Here is a 24,129-nt window from a genome sequence, read left to right as displayed (position 1 = left end):
ATGAACTGAAGGGTCTTGGGATCAATTCTCAGTCAAGGACACATACCTGGGTTGCAGGTTCAATCCCTGGCCCCATTTGGGGTCATGGGGAGGCAACCAATCAATGTGTCTCTTTCACATTGATGTTTCTAGCTCTCTCTCTCTCTCTCTCTTCCTCCCTTCTACTCGCTCTAAAAATCAATGGGAAAAATATCCTTAGGTGAGGATTAACAAAAAATAATAATATAAAATTTTAAAAATATATGTTTTTACTAATGTTTTAGAGAAAGAGGAAGGGAGAGAGAGATAAAAACATTGATGTGAGCCCTGGCTGGTTTGGCTCAGCAGTTAAAGCGTCGGCCTGTGGACCAGAGAGTCCTGAGTTCGGTTCCCACTGAGGGCACGTACCTCGGTTGCAGTTTGTACCCTGCCCTGGTTAGGGTTCCATGGGTGCCAACCAGTTGATATGTCTTCTCACATTGATGTTTCTCTCTCTCTCTCTTTCTCCCTCTTCCCTCCTGCTCTATCTGAAGATAAATGCAAAAATGTCCTCAGGTGAGGATAAAAAAACAAACAAACAAAATACATCCATGTGAGAAACATCCGTCGTCGGTTGCCTCCTGCACGCCCCCTACTGGGGATCGAGCCAGGACCTCTCAGTCCACAGGGGCAACGCTTGATCTACTGAGCCACACTGGCCAGGCTCAAGTTGTTCAAATATTGAGCCAGCCCTGGCTGGTTTTGCTCAATGGTTAGAGCACCAGCCCATGGACTGAAGGGTTGTGGGTTTGATTCCTGGTCAAGGGCACTTAGCTGGGTTGTAGGTTCGATCCCTCACCCTAGTTGGTGTTGTGTGGGAGGCAGCCAATTGATGTTTTTCTTTTTCTCTCTCTCCCTCCCTTCCACTCTATCTAAAAATCAATGGAAAAATATCGTTGGGTCAGGATTAACAAAAAAACAAACAGTAAATATTGAACTAATTCACTCACTTAAATATTTATTGAACATCTACTATGTGCCAGGCACAGTTCAGGATTCATACGATACACAGTAGATAAAGTCTCTGCCCTTATGGAGCTTAGTAAGGGAAAACAGAAAATAAACATCATAAAGAAGTAAATGATAGGGTATGCTGCAAGGTGATAAGTGCTAGGGGAAAACAGAGCAAGATAAGGGGATTTAGGGATGTCATATTTGGGGAGCTTAGCTTTTTTGTTGTTGTTGTTGTTAATCATCACCCAAGGATACTTTTCCATTGGTTTTTAAAGATAGAGTGGGAGGAGGGAGGGAGAGAAAGAGAGAGAGAGAAACATCGAAGTGAGAGAGACACATCATCTGGTTGCTTCCTGCCTGACCCTGACTGGGGCTAGGGATTGAACCTGCAACCCAGGTACATGTCCTTGATGGGGAGTCGAACCCACAATCCTTTGGTCTGAGGGCTGATGTTCTGACAGCTGAGACAAACCGGACAGGACGAGCTTGGCATTTTTAAAGAGGGTGGTCTGGGAAGACCTCATTGAGAAGGTGACTGAACAAAGATTTGAAGGAGGCGAGTGAGAGAGCCACTTATGTGGGAGGAGCTGGTTGGGTAGAGGGAACAGCCTGAGGCAGAAGCTTGTCTGGCCAGCTTGGAGACAAATGGCTGCTTGAGGAAAGGGATGGGTCCTCTAGGGCCAGGTGGCTTTTCAGGAGCCACTTTGAGGAGCCTTTACTCAGCCGCGGTTTTCAGCCTGTGGGTCTTGACCCCTTTGGGGGTCGAACGACCCTTTCACAGGGGTCACCTAAGACATAACAGTAGCAAAATTACAGTTATGAAGTAGCAACAAAAATAATTTTATGGTTGGAGGTCACCACAACATGAGGAACTGTATTAAAGGGTTGTGGCACTCGGAAGGTTGCGAACCACTGCTTTACAGGGATTTATGCAGGGCCATCATATGATCTGACTTACATTTTAAAAGGATGGTTCTTATTGCTCTCTTGATAATAGACTGAGTTAACAGTCGATTTATAAAACTGAGGAGATTTTGCCCTGGCCAGGTAGCTCAGTTGGTTAGAGCATAGTCCCAGTACGCCAAAGTTGTAGGTTCGATCTCCAGTCATGGCACATACAAGAAGCAACCAATGCATAACTAAGTGGACCAACAAATCTATATTTCTGTCTCTCTAAAAATAAATAAATAAATAAACAAACAAACAAATAACTAACTAAATAAAGCTGAGGAGAGTTTACATGAAACTCCAGATTTCTGCTTCCCTTAATAAAAAAAAAAAAAGGAAGAATTGGTTCCCTTGGGTTTATCTGTCCTCATGGAGCTCAGTAGTGGCCACCTCTTCAAGTGAGGCATGAGTTCTCCCTTTGCCAGAGTCCCCTCCACTCCCTATTGCTCCCAGACAATAACACTGTTAGTTGCTTTTTGTCATATTTGCACTGTTCTTATAATAAAGAAAAAAACAAAATGTTTTTGCATCCATATTTCCATTAAAAAGTGAGAAAGTTGCCCTGGCCGGTTTGGCTCAGCGGTTGGAGCATCAGCCTGCGGTCCCGAGAGACCCGGGTTCAGTTCCCGCTAAGAGCATGTACCTCGGTTGCAGTTTGTCCCCGGCCCTGGCTGGTCGTGCGGGTGGCAGCCACTCGATGTGTCCCTTTCACATCGATGTTTCTCTCTCTCGCTCTCTTCCTCTCTCTCCCTCCTACTCTACCTGAGCAAAAAAATAGAAAAAGTGTCCTCGAGTGAGGATAAAAAAAAAAAAAAATGAGAAAGTTAAAGACACCTGAAGATGGCAGTGTTTAAAGAAAGATGGGGGAAAGCATTTCTTTAAGAAAGTGAAAAAGAATCAATTTTTAAAATATGCAAACAAAGCACTTGAATCAACTAATATATATAATATAAACCCATTCATTTACATCACCTGCCTGACCTCTGCTGGCATTTGAGTTTGTGATTTCTGGTCTGTATTTTATAAAATGCTGCCACACCCATGGCCTCCTTTGGACACTATGTGCAGCTATAGAGTCAGTGAACTTTGTATTCTTATCCTCTCCATTTTATGAATAGGGAAATGGAGGCTGAGAAAGATTCCTAGGCAAGGAGAAGCAACAACACAGAACTGGTAATAGGGTTTATTCCCTGGCCCTTTGTTGTTTCTATAATAGAACTGCCCAGTCTTAGATCGGTTACCTTTATTTATAATGAATGGCCCAAATGCATTTCCCAAGTGAGAAACAAAAGTGGCCAAGCACCCTTTAAACTGTAAAGAGGCATAAAAATATATCTTATACACTATAGGACCATGAGTGAGAAACTTACTTGGCACATAGTAAGCACCCACTAAATATTAACACTGTTGTTATTTTCGTAGCCCATCACAGTGTTTTATAGTCTTTCAGCTTTCAAGGACCAATTGATCTAGTGCAGCAGTTCTCAAGGGTAGGGTAGGGAGAATTTACATTCCCTCCAGTCCCTTCCCCTCTTCCCTGGACATATGCAATGTCTAAAGACAATTTTGGTTGACAACGGAAGGGGAGTAGAGGCCAAGAATGCTGCTAAACATCCTACAGTGCACAGGACAGCACCTTACCATAAAGAATTATCCAGCCCAGCCCTGGCTAGTGTGGATCAGTTGGTTGGAGCCTGGCCCTGCTCACCAAAAGGTCCTGGGCTTGATCCCAAGTCAGGGCACATACCCAGGCTGAGGTATATCCCTAGTCAGGTACAATAGTACTGGAGGCAACCAATCATTCCGATGTTTCTCTTTCCTCCTCTTCCTTCCTCTCTCTCTAAATCCAATAAAAACATATCCTCAGGTGAGGTTTTAAAAACTCCAAAATGTCAATAGCTTTAATAGCACGAATAACCCTGCACCAGTATAAGGGGACCAGTATAAGTTTCCTCCAGTCTAAAGGCACTCCTCAGTCCTCCTGGGTGACTGCATTAAGAAGGTAGGCATTGGAGTAAGAAAGCCTGGGTTGTGCCACTTTGTTACAGTGTCTCTGGTGCATAGTAGGCATTCAAAATGTATGCATAATTGAAAACTGAATTTAATTACTAATTGTGTAACTCTGAGCAAGTTACTAAGGTCTCAACTTCAATATGTTTATCTGTAAAATGGGAATAAAACACTCTCCTCCAAAACTGTTGTGAGGAATAACTGGAATGATCGAGATAACCTTGGTAAAGGTATTGCACAGTGCTTGGCCTACAGCACTTTCATTTCCTTTGTCAGTTAATTTCTCCCTCCGCTAAACCCGAGTTCTAATCCAGCTAAGTGACCTTGTGCAAGTCACTCCCCCCGCCCGCAGGCCTTGGTGGATTCTCTGTAAAATTACAAAGTTGTCCTCTGATTTCCAAATACGCATCCACCACCGAAATGGGGCTGTGAAGTTTACAGAATGGCTTTCTTCCCCCGAGACTAATGGTACGGTCTCTAAGCAGCTCCCCCACCCCCCTGTCGCGGACCTTGGTACAGGCCCAGGGGGCCCTGGGCTGCCTCTCCGGGCTGCCCTTGCCCCCTACCGAGTTCCGGGCCCGTCCCTGCGCAAGCTGATTGGCTGGAGCAGTGCCCGGGCTGCGCGGCTATAGGTGAGCCTGGGAGGGGCGGGCGGAGCGGGCTGGAGGCCCGCCCCCTCCCCCCTGGGTCGGACGCTGAGCGAAGCCGCGGGCGGGAGGCCTGACGGACCGACGGACGGACGGACGGGAGGGACGGGAGGCGAGCAAGATGGCGCAGACTCAGGGCACCAGGAGGAAAGTCTGTTACTACTACGACGGTGAGCACCGTCCTCGCGGCGGGGGCGGGGCCTGTGCGGGCCGAATCCGGGAGCGGGAGGCTGAGGAGACCTGAGAAGGGAGGCTGGGAGAGGCGAGGCGTTGGGGAAAGGCTGAGGGAGGAGGCTGAGGGGAAAGGAGGTCGCGGCTGAGAGAGGAGGCTGAGAGGAGGGAGGTCGAGGCTGAGGGAGGCGCTGGGAGCTTGGAAGCCTGGGCTGAGGGTGGAGGCTGAGAGGAAGGAGGTCGGGCTGGGGAAGGAGGTCGAGACTTAGGGAAGAGGCTCAAGAGGAAAAGAGACCGAAGCGGAGGGAGGAGGATGGGAGAAGGAGTCGGGCCTGGGGTGGCCGACTCCGAGGATGAAAGGAGGTTGAGCCGAGGGACGAGCCGAGGCTGAGGGGGCGCTTGGGGAAGCCCGAAGCAGTTGGGTGGGAATTCTGAAGTCTAGTGGGAAAGTTTGAGTGGGACCCCTAGAGGGGACGGTGAGCCTGAGGGGGAGGCGGAATACGATGGGGAAGGTTGCAGGGTATGATTTCCTCCTGAGAGTGCAAGGCCTTTCACTGCCCCTTCCTCATCCTTTTTGGGGAGAGCCCTTCAGGAACCACTGTCCCTCCCCCAGTCTCCGAGCAGTCGCCCCTGGGAAATGGAGCCCCTGGGGTTGGAAGGAGAAGGATGCTACTTTTTCATGTAACAAAAATATGTGCAGCAGCTCACTTGGAAATAGGCAGCATTTAGGTGCTGGGGCCATCTCTCATCTCCAGCTCCCTCTGGACAGGGGAGCAGGGGCAGAGGACTGCTCTCCCGTGCTGCCGGGATAAGGGGACCCTGTTCTGGGGGCACCGGGAAGAGGCAGCCAGCCTCAGGACTTAGGGGAGGGGGTGCATCTCGGCCAGGGCCTGAGCAGCAGGAGTTGTTAGCCTGGCACTGGAAGGCACAGATAACAGCACGTTTGGAGAGGAGAGAGCAGACCGCACCTTTGCAAACCAGCAGGCCTGTGTACGGTGTGTCTGAGGCCTAGGTTTGAGGGCAGAGTGTAGAAGGCAGGGGCAGGGAGCAGGGGTAAGGAAAAGGCTGCAAGTGGGGAGGCTGGAGAAGGAGATGGGGACCTGACCATGAAGGGCTGGGCCTACTAACCCAAGGAAGTTCTACTTTATCCCGCGGGCACTTGTGAGTCGTTGACGTTTTATGCAGGTTAGTGGCGTCATCAGATTTATACCTTAGAACCATCACTCTGGGACAGAAATTAAATTCATGAGTGCTAGGGTAAGCACGAAGGCCAGGAGCCCAAGTTTCGGGCTTTGGCAATTTGATGCTGAGTGTTTGGAGGCGATCATGTCAGCTGATGACTTCGGGTGTGTGTGTTTAAGAAATGCTTGTTGAGATGTCTGGGGAACATCCAAGTAGAGGTGTCCAGTAGGCAGCTGGCCATTCTGGTCTGTAGTTTAGAAGGCAGAAAGGAGAAGAGATAGATGTTTGGTAGTCTTCAGCATACAGATGGGAATTTTATTATAGAAGGGGATGCAGTCAGTCACCCAAGAAGTTGTTCAGGGTGAAGAGGAGAGGATCCACAGTGGAGTTCTAAGGAAGTGGACTGAGGGAAAGTCTTGGTGCGTGGGTTGACGCCAACCACTGAGCCACACCACAGGGCAAGAGGGGAAGTCCTGTGTCCCTCATGCTCTGTACTCCCCTGTCGCAGCACTTGTCACTGCGTATTAGAATTGCCCATTTACTTGTTCGTACTTTTTATAGATAGTAAATGCGTATGGAAAAGTGAACACGTCTTACTCCCTCTGACCATGAAGGGCTGGGTGTACTAACCTAAGGAAGTTGTACTTTATCCTGAGGGCACTTGTGAATCATTGACGTTTTATGCAGGTTAGTGGCGTCATCAGATTTATACCTTAGAACTATCACTCTGAGACAGAAATTAAATTCATGAGTGCTAGGGTAAGCACGAAGGCCAGGAGGAGCCTTCTGAATGCTCAACCCTCAAAACAGTGCTAGCTCCTAGTAGGCTCTCAGTAAATACTTGTTGACTAAATGAATAAAGAGAGAGTGAATGGCCCGAGATATAAGTGAACCAGAAAGTGTTGGGTCACAGTAGTAGCCAAAAGAGGGAGGGAGTTGGCAAGAACTGTTTCCTGTGCAGGGTTTGGAACTGAAGAAGTGGGCGAAGAGGAGACATCAGGTTGAACCCTTTTTAACAAAGCTTGTCCAGGGCAGAGTGGAGGGTTGCTGATAAAAGGGAAATATAGCCCTGGCCGGTTTGGCTCAGCGGTTAAAGCATCGGCCTGCGGTCCGGAGAGACCCGGGTTCGGTTCCCGCTAAGGGCATGTACCTCGGTTGCAATTTGTCCCTGGCCCTGGTTGGTCGTGAGGGTGGCAGCCACTCGATGTGTCCCTTTCACATCAATGTTTCTCTCTCTCTCTCTCTCCCTCCTGCTCTATCTGAACAAAGAATGAAAAAGTGTCCTCGGGTGAGGATAAAAAAAAAAAAAAAAAAGGGAAATATAGTGGTTGAGAGTTAAGCATATTTAAATTCTTTTGGAAAATAGCCAGAGAGAAGGAGAGGTTGAAGATACAGGATAGAGTGGCTAGTAATGATGGAGGTTGCTGAGGAGGCCAAAGGTGGGCACCAGAGCACAAGTAAGGACACTAGCCTTCAAGAGGAAGTTCCTTCTTGATGAGGGGGTAAGTGGCAAAAAAAAGTTCAAATGTAGGTAAGTTTGATGGGAGAGTTGAGGCAGTTTTCAAGGTGAATTAGGAGAATATTCCTTTTCCTGAGAGTAGGGGAAGGCAGTTGATAGAGTAGGAATGTTGAAGAGAGGTAGCTGTTATATAGCTGCTGTGAAAGAGGGAGCTAGGAAAATAAATTTGGAAGGATTGTTGGGCAGAGGTGAGAACACATTTGAGGCTGGATCCTATGACTTTGTAGCCATATCAGCTTGCACAGTTTTGTGATCTCCACACTCTTGGTTTAAAAAGAAATAAAGGGCCCTGGCCGGTTTGGCTCAGCGGTTAGAGCGTCGGCCTGCGGTCCTGAGAGACCCGGGTTCGGTTCCCGCTAAGGGCATGTACCTCGGTTGCAGTTTGTCCCCAGCCCTGGTCGGTTGTGCGGGTGGCAGCCACTCGATGTGTTCCTTTCACATCGATGTTTCTCTCCCTCTCTCTTTCTGTTCCTCTCTCTCCCTCCCACTCTACCTGAACAAAAAAATGAAAAAATGTCCTCTGGTGAGGATAAAAATAAATAAATAAATAAATAAATAAATAAAAAGAAATAAAGGGCCCTGGCCAGTTTGGCTCAGCGGTTAGAGCATCGGCCCGCGGACCAGAGAGTCCTGGGTTCTGTTTCTGTTAAGGGCACGTACCTCCATTGCAGTTTGTCCCCAGCCCCTGTTGGGGTCATGTGGGTGGCAACCAGTCGATGTGTATCTCTCACATCGATGTTTCTCTCTCTCTTCCTCCCTCTCTCCCTCCCGCTCTATCTGAAGATAAATGCAAAAATGTCCTGGGTGAGGATTAAAAATAAATAAATAAAACAAGGCCTTTAAAAATCTTTAGAGAAGAGAAACTTCATACTTTTTTTTTTGATCCTCACCCGAGGACAGTTTTACATTAATCTTCAGATAGAGCTGGAGGGAGAGAGAGAGAGAGAGCGAGAAACCTCGACATGAGAGAGACACATTGATTGGTTGCCACTGCACAGCCCCAACCGAGGCCGTGCACGAACTGCAACCAAGGTATGTGCCCTTGGCTGGAATCGAACCCGGGACTCTTCCATCCGCGGCAATGCTTTTACCGCTGAGCCATACCTGCCAGGGCAACTTCATACTTTTTATTTTAATTTAAATTTTTTTAAATTTATTTATTTATTTTTATCCTCACCAGAGGACATTTTTCCATTTTTTGTTCAGGTAGAGTGGGAGGGAGAGAGAGGAACAGAGAGAGAGAGAAACATCGATGTGAAAGGAACACATCGAGTGGCTGCCACCCGCACAACCGACCAGGGCCGGGGACAAACTGCAACCGAGGTACGCGCCCTTAGCGGGAACCGAACCCGGGTCTCTCAGGGCCGCAGGCCGACGCTCTAACCGCTGAACCAAACCGGCCAGGGCTAATTTATTTATTTTTGTTACAGATGTTTCTCCTTTTCCCTCCCACTGATTCCTCACTCCTGGCCCTGTCCCCAGCTTTGTTGTCCATGTCCATTGTTCATGCATACATGCATGTAAGTTCTGTGGTTTATCTCCGCCCCCCCCACTACCCCCTCTTCTGGGGATTGTCAGTCTGTACTCCACTTCCACATCTTTGGGACTACCCCATTCCTCACACTGTTATATAACCATACTTTAAAAAAAAAAATTTTTTTTTCTTTCTACCCCTGGCCAGTTTGGCTCAGTGGTTGGAGTGTCGGCCTGTGGACCAGAGAGTCCACAGGGTTCGGTTCCCGCTAGAGGCACGTACCAAAAAAAAAATTTTTTTTTTCTTTATTGATCTTTAGAGAGAGAAGAAGGGAGCGAGAGAGAGAAAGAAACAGGGAGAGGGGGAGAGAGATAGTGACATTGATGAGAGAGAACATCGATTGGCCACCTCCTGCATGCCCCACACTGGGGATCAGGCCCACAACCTGGGCATGTGCCCTGACCAGGAATTTAACTGGCAACTTCTTGGTGCATGGGTTGATGCTCAACCACTGAGGCACACCACCCGGGCCAACTTCATACTTTTTAAGAAACTGAATTTTTGCATTGAAGTCACTAGCTTGGTATTCAGATTTGGCTCTGCCAGTCAGAAGCTTTGCTGTATTGGGCAAGTCACTTTACCTTTCCAGCCTCAGGTCCCTCTCCTATAAAATTCAAAAACTATCAAAACAGTGAGTAAAGCTTTTTTTTTTTATCCTTACCCAAGGACATTTTTCCATTTTTTGTTCAGGTAGAGTGGGAGGGAGAGAGAGGAACAGAGAGAGAGAGAGAAACATCGACGTGAAAGGGACACATCGAGTGGCTGCCACCCGCACGACCAACCAGGGCCGGGGACAAACTGCAACCAAGGTACGCGCCCTTAGCGGGAACCGAACCTGGGTCTCTTGGGACCACAGGCCAATGCTCTAACTGCTGAGCCAAACCGGCCAGGGCGAGAAAAGCTCTTTTAAAGTTTAAAAGTAGTATCTAAATTTTTAAAAAGTTTTTTTTGTTTTGTTTATCTTCACCCAATGATATTTTTCCATTAAGTTTTAGAGCAGAAGGGAGGGAGAGAGAGATAAACATCATGTGAGACAGACACATCGATTCGTTGCCTCTTGTACAGCACTGACTGTACAAGGGGCTGGAGATTGAACCTGCAATCCAGGTAATGCCCTTGAGCAGGAATTGAATCCATGACCCTTCGGTCCGAGGGCTAATGCTCTAACCGCTGAGCCAAACAGGTCAGGGCCTGGTGTAGCTTTTAGCACACTGAATTCGGAATCAGAAGTGTTGACTTCCAGATCACTCATTGGCTATGGGATCTTATGTAGGCACTTAACTTCTCTGAGTCATAATTCAGTTCTTTGAATCTTTGTTGAGCCCCTGTGATATACATGGCATATTTGTCCTTGCCTTGAAGGAGTACCTAGTCTTGTGGATATAAATAGGTATATCAGTAATTCAGATACAAAACAAAATGAACTAAGTGCTATATATAAATTGCACACAGAGGAAAACACCAGTGTGCTGACCAGGAATATGTCTGGAGCTTGAGTTGGGCTGTGTAGTATAAGGATCATCAGAGAAGGAAGGACATTCCAGGTCAAAGGAACAGTTTGAACTAAGGATATTTGGTGAAGGCACATGTTATGTTTAGGATGCTGATAATCTAGTGTGTTTGTTTGTTTGTTTATTTTTATCCTCACCCGAGGACACTTTTTGATATTTTGTTCAGATAGAGTGGAAGGGGGAGAGAGAGAGAGAGAGAGAGAGAGAAACATCGACGTGAAAGGGACACATCGAGTAGTTGCCACCTGCACATCCCAACCAGGGCCGGGGACAAACTGCAACCGAGGTACCTGCCCTTAGCAGGAACCGAACCCCAGTCTCTCGGGACCGCAGGCCGATGCTCTAACCGCTGAGCCAAACCGGCCAGGGCAATCTAGTGTGTTTAGAGTAGATATTGGCAAACTTTCTGTAAAGGACCTGATAGTGAATATTTTAGGCTTTGCATACCATATAGGTGGGTCTCTGTGGCAATTTTTAACTATTCGACTCTGCTATTATAATGTGAAAACAGCCGTAGGTGATATATAAACTCTTGGGCGTGGCTGTATGCCAATAAAAATTTATTTACATAACACAGCCACTTGTATTTGTCCCGAGGGTTGTAGTAGTTTGCCTACTTCCAGCTAGAGGAGTGAATTGGAGAGAGTTGTGGAGGTGAGTGGTGGTGGTAGGTAACAGGAGATGAAGCTGGAAAGGTATAAAAAAAGTCCTTGAATGCCAGATTACTGAAGTTGTTCTTTATTCTTCATCCTGTAGGAGATGGGGAGCCATTAAGGATTTTTGAGCGGGAGGGTGATGTTACCAAAGATATGTAGTAGGGGAATAACTGGTGACAGTGGGGCAGATAGTTTGAATTGAAGACATAGGGACCAGTTAAAAGGCTATTGCTGTAGATGAAGCAAGAGATGATAAGAGTTTAGTTTTCTATAAAATGGGAATAAAACTCCCTTTCTTAACTATTTTACAGGGTTATTGTGAGGATCCTGTAAGAAAATGACTGAATGTGCTTTGACACCGTAAAGTGTCAATGTGTCAACTGTGGCTTATAATAATTCTGAGTATTGATGGTTATTTTTCTTTTGTGAGAGTGGATTCCTTGGAGATAGACTGTCACCTTCCTGGCTGCTGTTCCCAAGTAGCTTTGGAATGAACCCCTCAAACTCTCTAGTAGTACCTGTGGGTCACAGGGGAAGAAACTGGGCTGGACTGGCATCCATAAGTGCTGACCTCTCCAGGGTCCCTGCTTTCTTTTCTTTTAAATTTTTTTTTATTGATTTTAGAGAAAGAGCAAGGGAGAGGGAGAGAGAGAGAGAAACATCCGTGAGAGAGAACATAGATTGGCTGCCTCCTGTATGACACCCCCCCCCCCCCGGGGATTTGGCCCACAACCTGGGCATGTGCCCTGGCTGGAAATCGAACTGGCAACCTCCTGGTGCATGGGTCAACACTCAGCCACTGAGCCACCCCAGCAGGGCTCTTTTCTTCTCTTATGGAGTTATTCTTCCTTCAGGTGGGTGAGACTCTTAAGAAACTAGAATGAATCAGAAAGAGAGTTTGCCTAGTTTATTGGAAAAATTCCTGGGTTCTCCTGGGAGTGTGTGTCTGTGTCACTGAAACTGTTGCTTTTTCTTCTTCAGGAGATGTTGGAAATTACTATTATGGACAAGGCCACCCAATGAAGCCTCACCGAATCCGCATGACTCACAATTTGCTACTTAACTATGGTCTATACCGAAAAATGGAAATCTATGTGAGTTACCAGGAGCTCTACCCCTCCCTAATCTCATCATTCATTTTCTTATTTTTTTAATTGTTGAAAGTATTATAGAAGTCCCTCTTTTTTCTTCATTGACCCCCTCCTCTTCACTCCCACCCCCCCCTTTTATTTTCTTGAATACCCATTCATCACACATGTGTTGAGTAGCTGTTATGTGTCAGACACCACTGTAAATAATAGAAATTCTGTTTTTAATTTCACTGTAGTGCTGGAGGCTGATATGTACACAAATAAATTGTACTACTGTATATAAATGCAACAATTAAAAAATCTATAAGATGAACCCTGGCTGGTGTGGCTCAGTTGGTTGGACATCGTTCTATGCACTGAGAGGTTGTTGGTTTGATTCCCGGTCAGGGCACATGCCCAGGTTGAGGGCTTGATCTCTAGTAGGGGATATACAGGAGGCAGCTGATCGGTATTATGCTCTCACATTGATGTTTCTCTCTTCTCCCTTCCTCTCTCTCTAAAAAAAATCAATAAACTATTTTTTAAAATGTACAAAATGCAGCTCTAGCTGTTGTTGCTCAGTGGTTAGAGTGTCGGCCTGTGGACCAGAGAGGCCTGGGTTCGGTTCCCGCTAGAGGCACTTACCTTGGTTGCAGTTTATCCCTGGCCCTGTTGAGGTTGTGTGGGTGGCAACCAGTTGATGCGTCTCTCTCACATAGATGTTTCTCTCTCTTCCTCCCCTTCTCCCTCCCAATCTATCTGAAGATAAATGCAAAAATGTCCTTAGGTGAGGATAAAAAAAAAGTACAAAATGCAGAGATAAGGAGGAGAAAGGGAGTCTTGGGATGTTTCCTAGAGGTGATATCTGAGCAGGGTTTTAAATATTGAATAGAATTTAGCCTGGAGTTCAGAAGGGGACTGGCATTCTAGGTCAAGGGAAGAACATATACAAAAAGGCAAGGAGATAAGAACAATATGGTGTGTTTGGAAAAAATGTAAGTAATTCATTGTGCAGGTATTGCTGTATTGTAAAGTTCACAGGTATGAGGGAGGGGGGCTAGAGCTGAAGAGGTCAGCAAGGATTAGATAATGCTGTACTGAAGCAGCTCTGATGGGCCAGGGTAAAAAAATCCAGTGCCTAGAAAGAAAACAGTGATTGGGATTGTTAAACTAGCACTAAGTCTGTAATTACTAGAGAGTATAGACTGTCTAACCTCTTGATTTAGTTCTTGTTAATCTTTGCTCCATCTTCTTTTTTTTAAATTTTTTTATTATTATTATTTTTTAATCCTTACCCAAGGATATTTTGTCATTTATTTTCAGACAGAGTGGGAGGGAGGGAGAGAGAAACATCAGTGTGAGAGAGAGACATCGACTGGCTGCTTCCCGCAGAACCCTCAACCAGGGCCCGGGACAAGCCCTGGCCAGTTTGGCTCAGCGGTTAGAGCGTCAGCCCTTGGACCAAAGAGTCTTGGGTTTGACTCTGGTCAAGGACACGTACCTTAGTTGCGGTTCGGTCCCCAGCCCTGTTCGGGTCATGTGGGAGGCAACCAGTCGATGTGTTTCTCTCTCATGTCTTTGTTTCTCCCTCCCCACTCTATCTGAAGATAAACAGAAAAATATTCTCGAGTGAGGATTTAAAAAATAAAATAAAAAGAAGCTAGAGATCCAGATTATGATGTCAAATCTCCCAACAGAAATCTCCAGCAAAAACTTGTTGGCCCAAGTTATTTTTTTTAACCTGTACAAACAAAAACACATCTGTGGACCAAATTTGGTTCAAAGGTTCCCATTTTGAACCTTTTCTGGAGGCAATGAAGAACAGGTGAAGGATTTTACATGAAAAAGAGAGGAATAGGCATGCATTTTAGAAGCATGGAGGCCAGTTAGGAGGCTGTTGCAAAGGTCCAAATGAGAAAATAAAGAGGATCTGGGGGCCCATGTTGCCTTATGGTTAGAGCATAAGAGTCTGTTGTTAAAGTGTTCGGGCAGCTTCAGTAACCTAGCAACAGCAGTATCCTTCCTCACCATTCCAGAGAATGAAAAGGGATGAGTTTTACTTCCCAGATGGCTGTGTTATGTTTCTAAGAGCCCATAGAGGCAGCTGGGGAAGCCGGAGGGAAGGTAGACAGGAACAGGTCAGACCTTGGGACCAGAGAGGTTTTTTAAGGTGAAAGGCAGCTGGGAATGAAAAATATAAAAGGTAGCAAGGATTTTAGGGACTCTAGAGAGCAGACCAGCATTTAGATAAAGAGGATACCTAAATGTGGAATAGCAAGCACCAAGACCTTCTGGAACTGCCTATACTACACCATACTAATCTGGCCCCAAATTGCCTTCTTTCCTGCCTCTCCCCCCTTAGCCCTCCAAGTCGGCCAGATCAGATTCTGCTTCTTTCCACACCCTAACTGGGAGGATTATTTACTGTGCCTAGTCATTTCTTACTTATCTTCAAGAATCACCTCAAGGCCTCTTTCTTTCGTTCTACATATTTTTTTTGAGTACTATCTTACCCCAGGTTCTACATTAACCTTCATGAGAAATACTGAGAAATTAAAACATGGATTCTAGCCTGGCCGGTTTGGCTCTACAGTTAGAGCGTTGGCCCTCTGACCAAAAAGTCATGGGTTCAATTCTGGCCAAGGGCATGTACCTCAGTTGCGGTTTGGTCCCCGGCCCTGGCCGAGGGTGTGCGAGAGGCAGCCAGTCGATGTGTCTCTCTCATATGGATGCCCCCCCCCCCCCCCACACACACACACATACCACTCTTTCTGAAGACAAATGGAAAAATGTCCTTGGGTGAGGATTGAAAACAAAATGAATTCTATCTTTGAGTAAGAGGAAAACTAAACTAAGATTTATTGATGACTGCTAGGTGCTGAGCCAGGCTACCTGTTTATTTCATGTAATCCTTATAATAATCCTAACTTACAGATCAGAAAACAAGCTAAGAGAGGATAATTAACCTGCCCAAAGTCACATAGCCATTAATGGATGAGCTAAGACTCCAACCCATATCTGATTCCAGTGTCTATATCTGTTCATTTACCCTTTTTTATTTCTTTATTGATTTTAGAGAGAGAGAAACATCAATGAGAGAGAACATTGATTGGCTACCTCTGTCATGCTCCCCATTGGGGACTTGGCCCCTAACCTGGGCATGTGCACTGACTAGGAATTGAACCAGCGACCTCTTGGTGCATGGGTCGACACTCAACCACTGAACCATGTGGGCTGGGCCATTTATCCTTTTTTTCCTTCCTAAACGACCTTTTAACAAGAAGTCTAGAGGTAAAGGATCTCAAGATCTTTTTTGGCTATGTCATCAGCGACCCAGGCTTATTCTATCCTTCTGCTCAGCCATCCTTAGCTTATGTGATTTCATTCTCATGTTTTTGCCTTGAAGTCACATGATGGCTGTCTCCAAGTATCATGTCCTCATATAACAGAATTCAAAGAGGAGCCCGGCTGGTATGGCTCAGTGGTTGAGCATTAACCCATGCACCAGGTGTTTGCCGGTTCAATTCCTGGTCAGGGCACATGCCCAGGTTGTGGGCCAAATCCCCAGTGGGGGGCATGCAGGAGGTGGCCAATCGATGTTCTCCCTCATCGATGTTTCTATTATCTCCCTCTCCCTTCCTCTCTCTAAAATCAATAAGGAAACAAAAATTTTTTTTTAATTAAAAAAAATAAATGTAAAGAGAAAAGGAACAGGAGTAAATGTATCATTGTCCGCTGTCTCCATTCCATACACTTCTTTTTATTAAAGAAGAAAACCCTTTTCAGAAATTTCCCAACAGATTTCCTCTTAGATCTCATTGGATCATTTGCTGTTCTTAGACCATTCACCAGCAATTGGCTTAGACTAATCACATTTGATCCTGGGGTCTGGGCACATTAACATCTAACTAAATTGAGATATATTACCAAGAAAGAAGGGAGAGAATGGCTCTTTGGGAAGCAACTAACTGTGGCTGTCAGAAAATAATAATACTGCCCTGGCCGGTTGGCTCAGCGGTTGGAGCATCGGCCTGCGGACCAGAGTCTCCTAGGTTCGGTTTCCTCTAGGGGCACATACCAAACAAACAAAAAAATAATAATACTTTATTGGAAATTATGTCATATGTGTGTGGTGTTCTTATTTTAAACGTCCTCACTGTTATCTCTCCTTCCGAAACCTCTAGACCTTGTTCTCTTTAATGTGATCTTTTTCTTTCTCTGGCCCTACTTTTCCACTGAGTGTGAATCTTTGGTCCTGTTCCCCCAACATTGTTTCTTTGCATTCATCCTTTCTCTGGGCTGTGATCCTAGCATTCCTTTCCCAAAGCACAGATAGCCAATTTTTATTTATTTATTTATTTTTAATCCTCACCCGAGGACATTTTTCCATTTTTTGTTCAGATAGAGTGGGAGGGAGAGAGAGGAAGAGAGAGAGAGAGAGAAACATTGATGTGAAAGGGACACATCGAGTGGCTGCCACCTGCACGACCAACCAGGGCTGGGGACAAACTGCAACCAAGGTACGCGCCCTTAGTGGGAACCGAACCCGGTGTCTCTGGATCGCAGGCCGACACTCTAACCGCTGAGCCAAACCGGCCAGGGTGGGATAGCCAATTAAAAAAATTTTTTTTTTTTCTGTATTGATATTAGAGAGAGAGAGGAAGGGAGAGGGGGAGAGAGATAGAAATTGATAAGAGAGAACATCAATTGGCCGCCTCCTGCATGCCCCCCACTTGGGATTTGGCCCACAACCTGGGCATGTGCCCTGACCGGGAATCAAACCAGCAACCTGTTGTTGCATGGGTCAGTGCTCAACCACTGACCCACACCAGTTGGGCCCAATTTTTTTTTTAATCCTCCCCTGAGGATATTTTTCTTATTTTATCTTCAGATAGAGTGGGAGAGAGAGAGAGAAACATTGATGTGAGAGAGACACATCTACTGGCTGCCTCCCACAGGACCCCAACCAGGGCCAGGGATAAACTGCACCCGAAATACGTGCCTTTGACCAGAATTGAACCTGCAACTCTTCGGTCCATGGGCTGACGTTCCAAACCAGCTAGGGCACAGATAGCCATTTTAGTATCTATTCTGAAATTGTTGGCTTTTGAGAGTCAGTCCTGCAAGATGCTTCTTATACTTCTTATGGAAGTTGCTGTATTACTTTTGTACTTCTTTCTTTATTTCTGAAGGAAACGTATTGATGTCTTTTTCACACATTTTCACCCTTTTTGGCCCCTTCCCCAATTCTGTCTCCACACATCTAATTAATCTCTCCCAGAATCTACATACCCAAATTTCATCCAGGCACCTTCCTGTTTACATAATCAAAAATCCTGCTCTCTTCCTTGCCTTGGATGCTAATTTTGAATATTCCCAGGCTTCTTATTCATCACCTTCTGTTCTTTTGTTCTTTTTTAAAAAGTGTTTTTATAAAATATAGATATGAAATAACTTTTATAAAATATGTTAGGTATAAAGAATCACATTGCAATTAATACCACCTAGGTTTTTTTTGTTTTTTTGTTTTTTGCATTTATCTTCAGATAGAGCGGGAGGAGAGAGGGAGGAAGAGAGAGAAACATCTATGTGAGAAAGACACATCGAGTGGCTGCCACCCACTCCACCCCAACCGGGGCTGGGCACAAACTGCAACCAAGGTACATGCCCTTAGCGGGAACCAAACCCAGGACTCTCTGGTCTGAGGGCCAGCACTCTAACCACTGAGACAAACTAGCCAGGGCAATACCACCTAGTTTTTAAAAAGGAGCAATATTTTCTTGACTATTAAAGCCCTTGTATTCCCTTTCTTGACTCAGTATTTTTCCCAGAGTTAACCTCTGCCGTGAATTTGGAAGGGTTTATTATTTCCTTGCTTTTCTGTATAGTTTTACCAGTGTGTTCTTAAACAGTACATGTTTTAGTGTTATGTGTTTAAATGTTATGTAAATGAAGCCATATAGTATTTATTATGTGACTTTCCTTTTTTGCTCAACATATTCCTGAGAGTCATATGTTGATGCATGTAGGTGTATTTATTTCACTGTATTTCATTGAAAAAATTTACTACAATTTATCTATCTTATTATTGGTGGGCATTTGGTTTGTTTCTAGTTTGGGGCAATTATTAACAGTGCTGCTGTGAACATTCTTTTTTTTTTTAGTTTTTCTTTTCCATCACCATTTAACCCCCCCGCATATCTTCTTCCACTTACACCCATCTTCCCCAACACAATCACCATACTGTTGTCCGTGTCATTGAGTTCTTGCTCTTTTTTTTCTTTTTGTTTTGCTCAATCCTTCCACTGCTGTAAACATTCTCAAACATGTTTCTATCTTCTTTTTTTTTTAATCCTCACCCGAGGACATTTTTCCATATTTTGTTCAGATAGAATGGGAAAGAGAGAGAAATATCAACATGAAAGGGACATATCGAGTGGCTGCCACCCGCACGACCCAACCAGGGCTGGGGACAAACTGCAACCGAGGTACGTGCCTTTAGAGGGAACCGAACCCGGGTCTCTCTGGACTGCAGGCTGACACTCTAACCGCTGACCCAAACCGGCCAGGGCTCAAACACGTTTCTTGGTGCACATATGTGCGAGTTTCACTAGGGGATTTACCAGGAGTAGAATTGCTGGGTCAGGATGTATGCACATAGTCATTCTTTTTTTTTTTTAATTAATTAATTTTTTAAAATATGTTTTTATTGCCCAGCCGGTGGGCTCAGTGGTTGAGCGTCGACCCATGCACCAAGAGATCGCCAGTTCGATTCCCAGTGAGGACACATGCCCAGGTTGTGGGCCAGATCCCCAGTGGGGGGCTGAAGGATTCAGTTTGAATTTCAGACAGATCACTCTAGCTGTAGGGCTATAGGATTGAGAACGGATTCACAATTCTTAAGGCTGAGATTGGAATTGTGGCCACAATCCAAGCCTAAAAATGTGGTGGCCTGGGGATGGAAGTAGACAGATTTGACAGATACATTGGCAGTAATTTTAAAAGAAGTTGAATGTAGTAGTTGAGGAAAGAGGAATCAAGGGTGATATTTAGGCTTTTGTCTTGAGCAACTGGATGGATGGTGGTTAGAATAGGAAACCTTGGAAAAAGGAGAATAGGAGAAATAAGGTGATAGATGCAGTCAAGATTATAGAGGGATGCCCTGGCCGGTTTGGCCCTGTGGTTAGAGCATCAGCCCCAAGGACTGAGGAGTTGCAGGTTCGATTTCCAGTCAAGGGTATGTATCTCAGTTGCAGCTTCGATCCCTGACCCTGGTTGGGGTCATGCAGGAGGCAACCAGCTGATGTATCTCTCTCACATTGATGTTTCTTTCTCTCTCTTCCTCCCTCCCTTCCTCCCACTCTATCTAAAAGTCAAAAGATTATGGGGGATAATGAAAGGGATTGGCAATGGATTGAAGTGGAAAGCAAGAAAGGATGGAGTTAAATTTGGCACTTAGGTTTTCAACTTGAGTAGATGTTGGCATCATTCACAAAAATATTAAGAGAAGTTCTGGAAGTTAAGTTGTATTTGAAGTGCCTCTAGGATTCATGAGTGGAGCTGGCTGGGAAGTTGTTGGAATTGTGAATCTGAGTGGAGTTTAGAACAGAGATTAAGATGGAGAGTTTAGCCCTGGTCAGTGTGGCTCGGTTGAGTGTCATCCCATGCACCGAAAGGCTGCAGGTTTGATTCCTGGTCAGGGTACATAACCAGGTTGCAGGTTCGATTCTCAGTTGGGGTGTTGGGCAAATGCGGGAGACAACCAATCAATGTTTCTCTTTCACGTCAATATCTCTCTCTCTCTCCCCCCCTTTTTCCTCTCTCACTAAAAATCAATTTTAAAAAAGATGGAGAATTTAGATATTTACCTATCTAGAATGGATAGTCAAAGTGGAATTATTATTTTTTTCAATTATTTTTTTTTTTTTGGTGGTATGTTCCCCTAGCAGGAACCAAACCCAGACTGGTCTGCAGGCCGATGCTCAACCACTGAGCCAAACTGGCCAGGGCCAAAGATTTTTTTATTGATTTTTCAGGGGGAAGAGGAAGAGAAGCATCCATACAAGATTAACATCAATTGTTTGCCTCCCATACCTGCCCCCACCAGGGACCAAACTGACAACCTAGACTTTAGCCCTGATTGGGAATCGAACCTGCACCTTTTGGTGTAAGGGACGATGCTTCAACCAGCCGAGCCACCCTGCCAGGGCCAAATGGACCTTTGATGATATTACCAAGAGACCAAAAAATTTGATACAGTTTTTTTGTTTGTTTTGTTTTATATCCTCACCCAAGGACATTTTTCCATTTTTTGTACAGGTAGAGTGGGAGGGAGAGAGGAAGAGAGAGAGACATCGATGTAAAAGGGACACATCGAGTGGCTGCCACCTGCACGACCAACCAGGGCTGGGGACAAACTGCAACCAAGGTACGCGCCCTTAGTGGGAACCGAATCCGGGTCTCTCTGGACTGCAGGTCGATGCTGCAACCGCTGAGCCGAACTGGCCAGGGCTTGATACAGTTTTTTGATACCGTCTTTTTTTGTTGTTGTTTTTTGTTTTTAAATCGTCTCTGAGAATATTTTTCCGTTTATCTTCAGATAGAGTAGGAGGAAGGAAGGGGAAGGGAAGGAAGTGTAGGAGAGAGAGAGAAACATCGATGTGAGAGAGACACATCGATTGGTTGCCTCCCACATGACCCTGACCTGGGCCGAAACGAACCACAGCTGAGGTATGTGCCCTTGACTGGAATCGAATCCGAGACTCTCTGGTCCGAGGGCCAATGCTCTACCTGCTGAGCCAAACCAGCCAGGGCTTGATACAGTTTTAAAAAACACCACCACCTTAGTGTTTGGAGCCAAGCCTTGCCTCTTTCGTTATGGGTGTTTTTTAATAAAACTATCTGAATATCCATCTTTCAGTATTATATGTCTCATTATATTTTGTGAGAATTAAATGAGAGTCAGGCCCTGGCCGGTTTGGCTCAGCGGTTAGAGCGTCGGCCTGCGGTCCAGAGAGACCCGGGTTCGGTTCCGCTAAGGGCACGTACCTCGGTTGCAGTTTGTCCCCGGCCCTGGTTGGGTCGTGTGGGTGGCAGCCACTCGATGTGTCCCTTTCACGTCGATGTTTCTCTCTCTCTCTCTCCCTCCCACTCTATCTGAACAAAAAATGGAAAAAAATGTCCTCGGGTGAGGATAAAAAATAAATAAATAAAATAAATGAGAGTCAGATTGTACCTGGACCCAGACCTCTAGGTTTCTTAATCCAGTTTACTAGTGTGTGACCTTGGACAAATTTCTTAACCTCTCAGCTGTAGTTTGCGTACTGCAAAGTGAGGATGATAATAGTATGAACTTCAAAAGGTGTTGTAAGGATCATATGAGAAGCATACAAAGTGTTTGAAACAGTGACTGGCACAGAGGAAACACTCAATGTTAGCTGTATATTGAAAATGCTTTATAAACGGTAAGAGTATATTGGTAATTAGAAAAGAAGAGAGTCAACTTTGAAGACCTACCTTGAAGGGATGAGGGGAAGAGAAGAGAGTTTTTAAAAAGAGGGGAGGAGGCCCAGCCAGTGTGGTTCAATGGTTGAGTGTCGACCCATGCACCAAGAGGTTGCCAGTTCGATTCCCGGTCAGGACACATGCCCAGGTTGTGGGCCCAGTCCCCAGTGTGGGGCATGCAGGAAGCAGCCAATCAATGTGCTCTTTCATCAGTGTTACTATCTCTCTCTCCCTCTCCCTGTTTCTTTCTCTCTCTCTCCCTTCCTCTCTCTCTAAAAATCAATAAAGAAAAAAATAAATAAATAAAAGAGGGGAGGTGGAAATCAGAATGTTGGGATAACCAGGAAATTTCCATATCAAGTTTTAATGGGGAGGATGTCATCAGAATTGTTGATGTGATGATGATTTATAAAAGATGTCCTATCTATTTCAATTATTAGTCAGTCACCCCTTCTTCTTGAACTTTTGGAGCCATTTGGCCCCATAATTATATATTGTGTTTTTTTATTTGTTTGTGTTTTTATCCTCACCGAAGGATATTTTTCTATTTATCTTTAGATAGAGTGGGAAGGAGAGAGGGAGAGAAAGGGGGCAGGGGGGAAACATCACTGTAAGAGGGACACATCATCTGGTTGCCTCCCACACAACCCTGACCAGGGCTGGGATGAACCGCAACCTAGGTATGTGCCCTTGGCTGGAATTGAACCCAGGACTCATTGGTCCACGGGCCAACGCTCTACCGCTGAGACAAACTGGCCTGGGCTATATTGTTATACTTTAATATTAAAAGAAGTAATAATTTGTAAAGTGCTTCACAATTTATAAAGAGTTTTAATAAAATCTCATTCAATTTCACAACTTCCCTGTAAGATAGCTGTTGTTATCCCTATATAGTAAATGAAGAAATTCAGGCTCAAGAGGTAGACTTGTTGAAGCAGAGAGGTTGTTGAGTAGCAGTCTGGGTCTTCTGATAAGGAATCTTCTTTGATAATCTTATTTTCCTAATTAGATTGTAAATTTCTTGAGGCCTGAATCTAATCAGTAATTTCTTTTTATCCTTTACAGCATCTAACTCAATGCTGGGCAGATAGAAGTGTTCAAACTGGACTGAGTGAAGACTGGCATGTAGTTAAGAATAACATGCCTTTTCTCCTCTCTGCCCTCTAGCGCCCTCACAAAGCCAATGCTGAGGAGATGACCAAGTATCACAGCGATGACTACATAAAATTCTTGCGCTCTATCCGCCCAGATAACATGTCTGAATACAGCAAGCAGATGCAGAGATGTAAGTCCATTCTGATTGCTCCTACTTTCAAGCCCCCAGTTGGATCTCCCTTTCAATTGGAAGGGCCCACTCTGTTGGTTTTTTTTGTGTTCTTCCCATTCAGTTGACATCTTATTTCCCTTGCCTCCCAACAGTGCCAAAGTGCTTCTTTTTTCTCTTCTGGTTTTCCTTGTTTCTGATTGTAAGGAATAGAGATCGAACCTTGTCCCATTAGGTTCACAACATTTTCCCAAGGAAATTGTAGTTGTAATGGAAAAAAGCACTAATCTGGGAGAGGGGATAGGAGATACAGGTCCCAGCTCTGACTCTTAACTGACTGGGCAAGTCACTTTCCTTCAAATTTTTGTTTTGTAAAATGGACTAGATGTCATCATATACATCTACAACTGCTCCCACTCTGTGAGTATTAATTGAAAATTTAGCAGCCACTTAGGATGTAATCTTTGAGTTGAGGTGATTCTGCCCTTGTCCCTTGGGACTTGAAATTCAGAACAGGTTCCATATCAGAAGGAACACTCAATTTGTAGGAATTATGGGGATTATTTTAGCTGTGGGGGGGAAATATGTTCAAAGTTGGGAAGAACTAGCATACATGAATTTGCCCTTGTGTAATTTTATAAATTCTCTCTTAGCACCTAAGATCTCAGTAAAACAATGTAACAGCATTGTCCAGAAGAGGTTTTGATAGTTTATGACAGTTTATTTTGAAATATCAGGAAATCTGTGGAACTTGTTTGTTGCTACTGGCCACAAGGTAGTCTGAGTCCCAAGGCAGAAAGTTATTTATTCGTTGCAGTAATTGTGCAGGTAATGATTACAGAACCACAGAGACCTTCTTTGAAGCATTAAGTTTCACAGCTCAGGAGCTGTTGCCCCCTCTAGGTGAAGTATTTGCTCTCTGAATTAGCAGGGTCTTATTTCCTTTGGAGGTGAGACAAATTCATTCCTTTGCTCTAGATGGCTTTAGGGATTTCCATTACCTATTTAGACTAGCATTCAGGCTCCACTGTCAGCAGAGAGGGCTCTCATTAGAGAAGCGGCTTGGTGTTGAGGCAAGAAAATGAGCTTTGATGTCTTGGTTTGAATTCTTTAGCTCTGCCACCTAGATATGTGTTCTTGA

General features: G+C 45.0%; 1 protein-coding gene across 2 annotated transcripts in view; it reads left to right on the top strand.

Annotated features, from left to right (window-relative positions):
* The first annotated feature begins 4,542 nt into the window (after positions 1–4,542).
* Positions 4,543–24,129, top strand: part of HDAC1 (histone deacetylase 1) — a 31,782-nt gene continuing 12,195 nt past the window's right edge. Inside the window, exons 1-3 of one of the 2 annotated variants that reach the window (XM_036256606.1) lie at positions 4,543–4,562; positions 12,132–12,244; positions 22,892–23,009. In XM_036256606.1, the coding sequence (XP_036112499.1) occupies positions 12,170–12,244; positions 22,892–23,009 (193 nt within the window). In that variant the 5' untranslated portion in view covers positions 4,543–4,562; positions 12,132–12,169. Of the gene's footprint in view, positions 4,563–4,603; positions 4,748–12,131; positions 12,245–22,891; positions 23,010–24,129 lie in introns of those variants that run through there. The other variant, XM_036256605.1, reaches the window with a different exon arrangement.

This window comes from Molossus molossus, unplaced genomic scaffold (assembly GCF_014108415.1).
Source record: "Molossus molossus isolate mMolMol1 unplaced genomic scaffold, mMolMol1.p scaffold_m16_p_12, whole genome shotgun sequence".
NCBI lineage: Eukaryota > Metazoa > Chordata > Mammalia > Chiroptera > Molossidae > Molossus > Molossus molossus.
The sequence above is the reverse complement of the archived record's forward strand: the minus strand, read 5'-3'. Positions and strand labels throughout refer to the sequence as shown.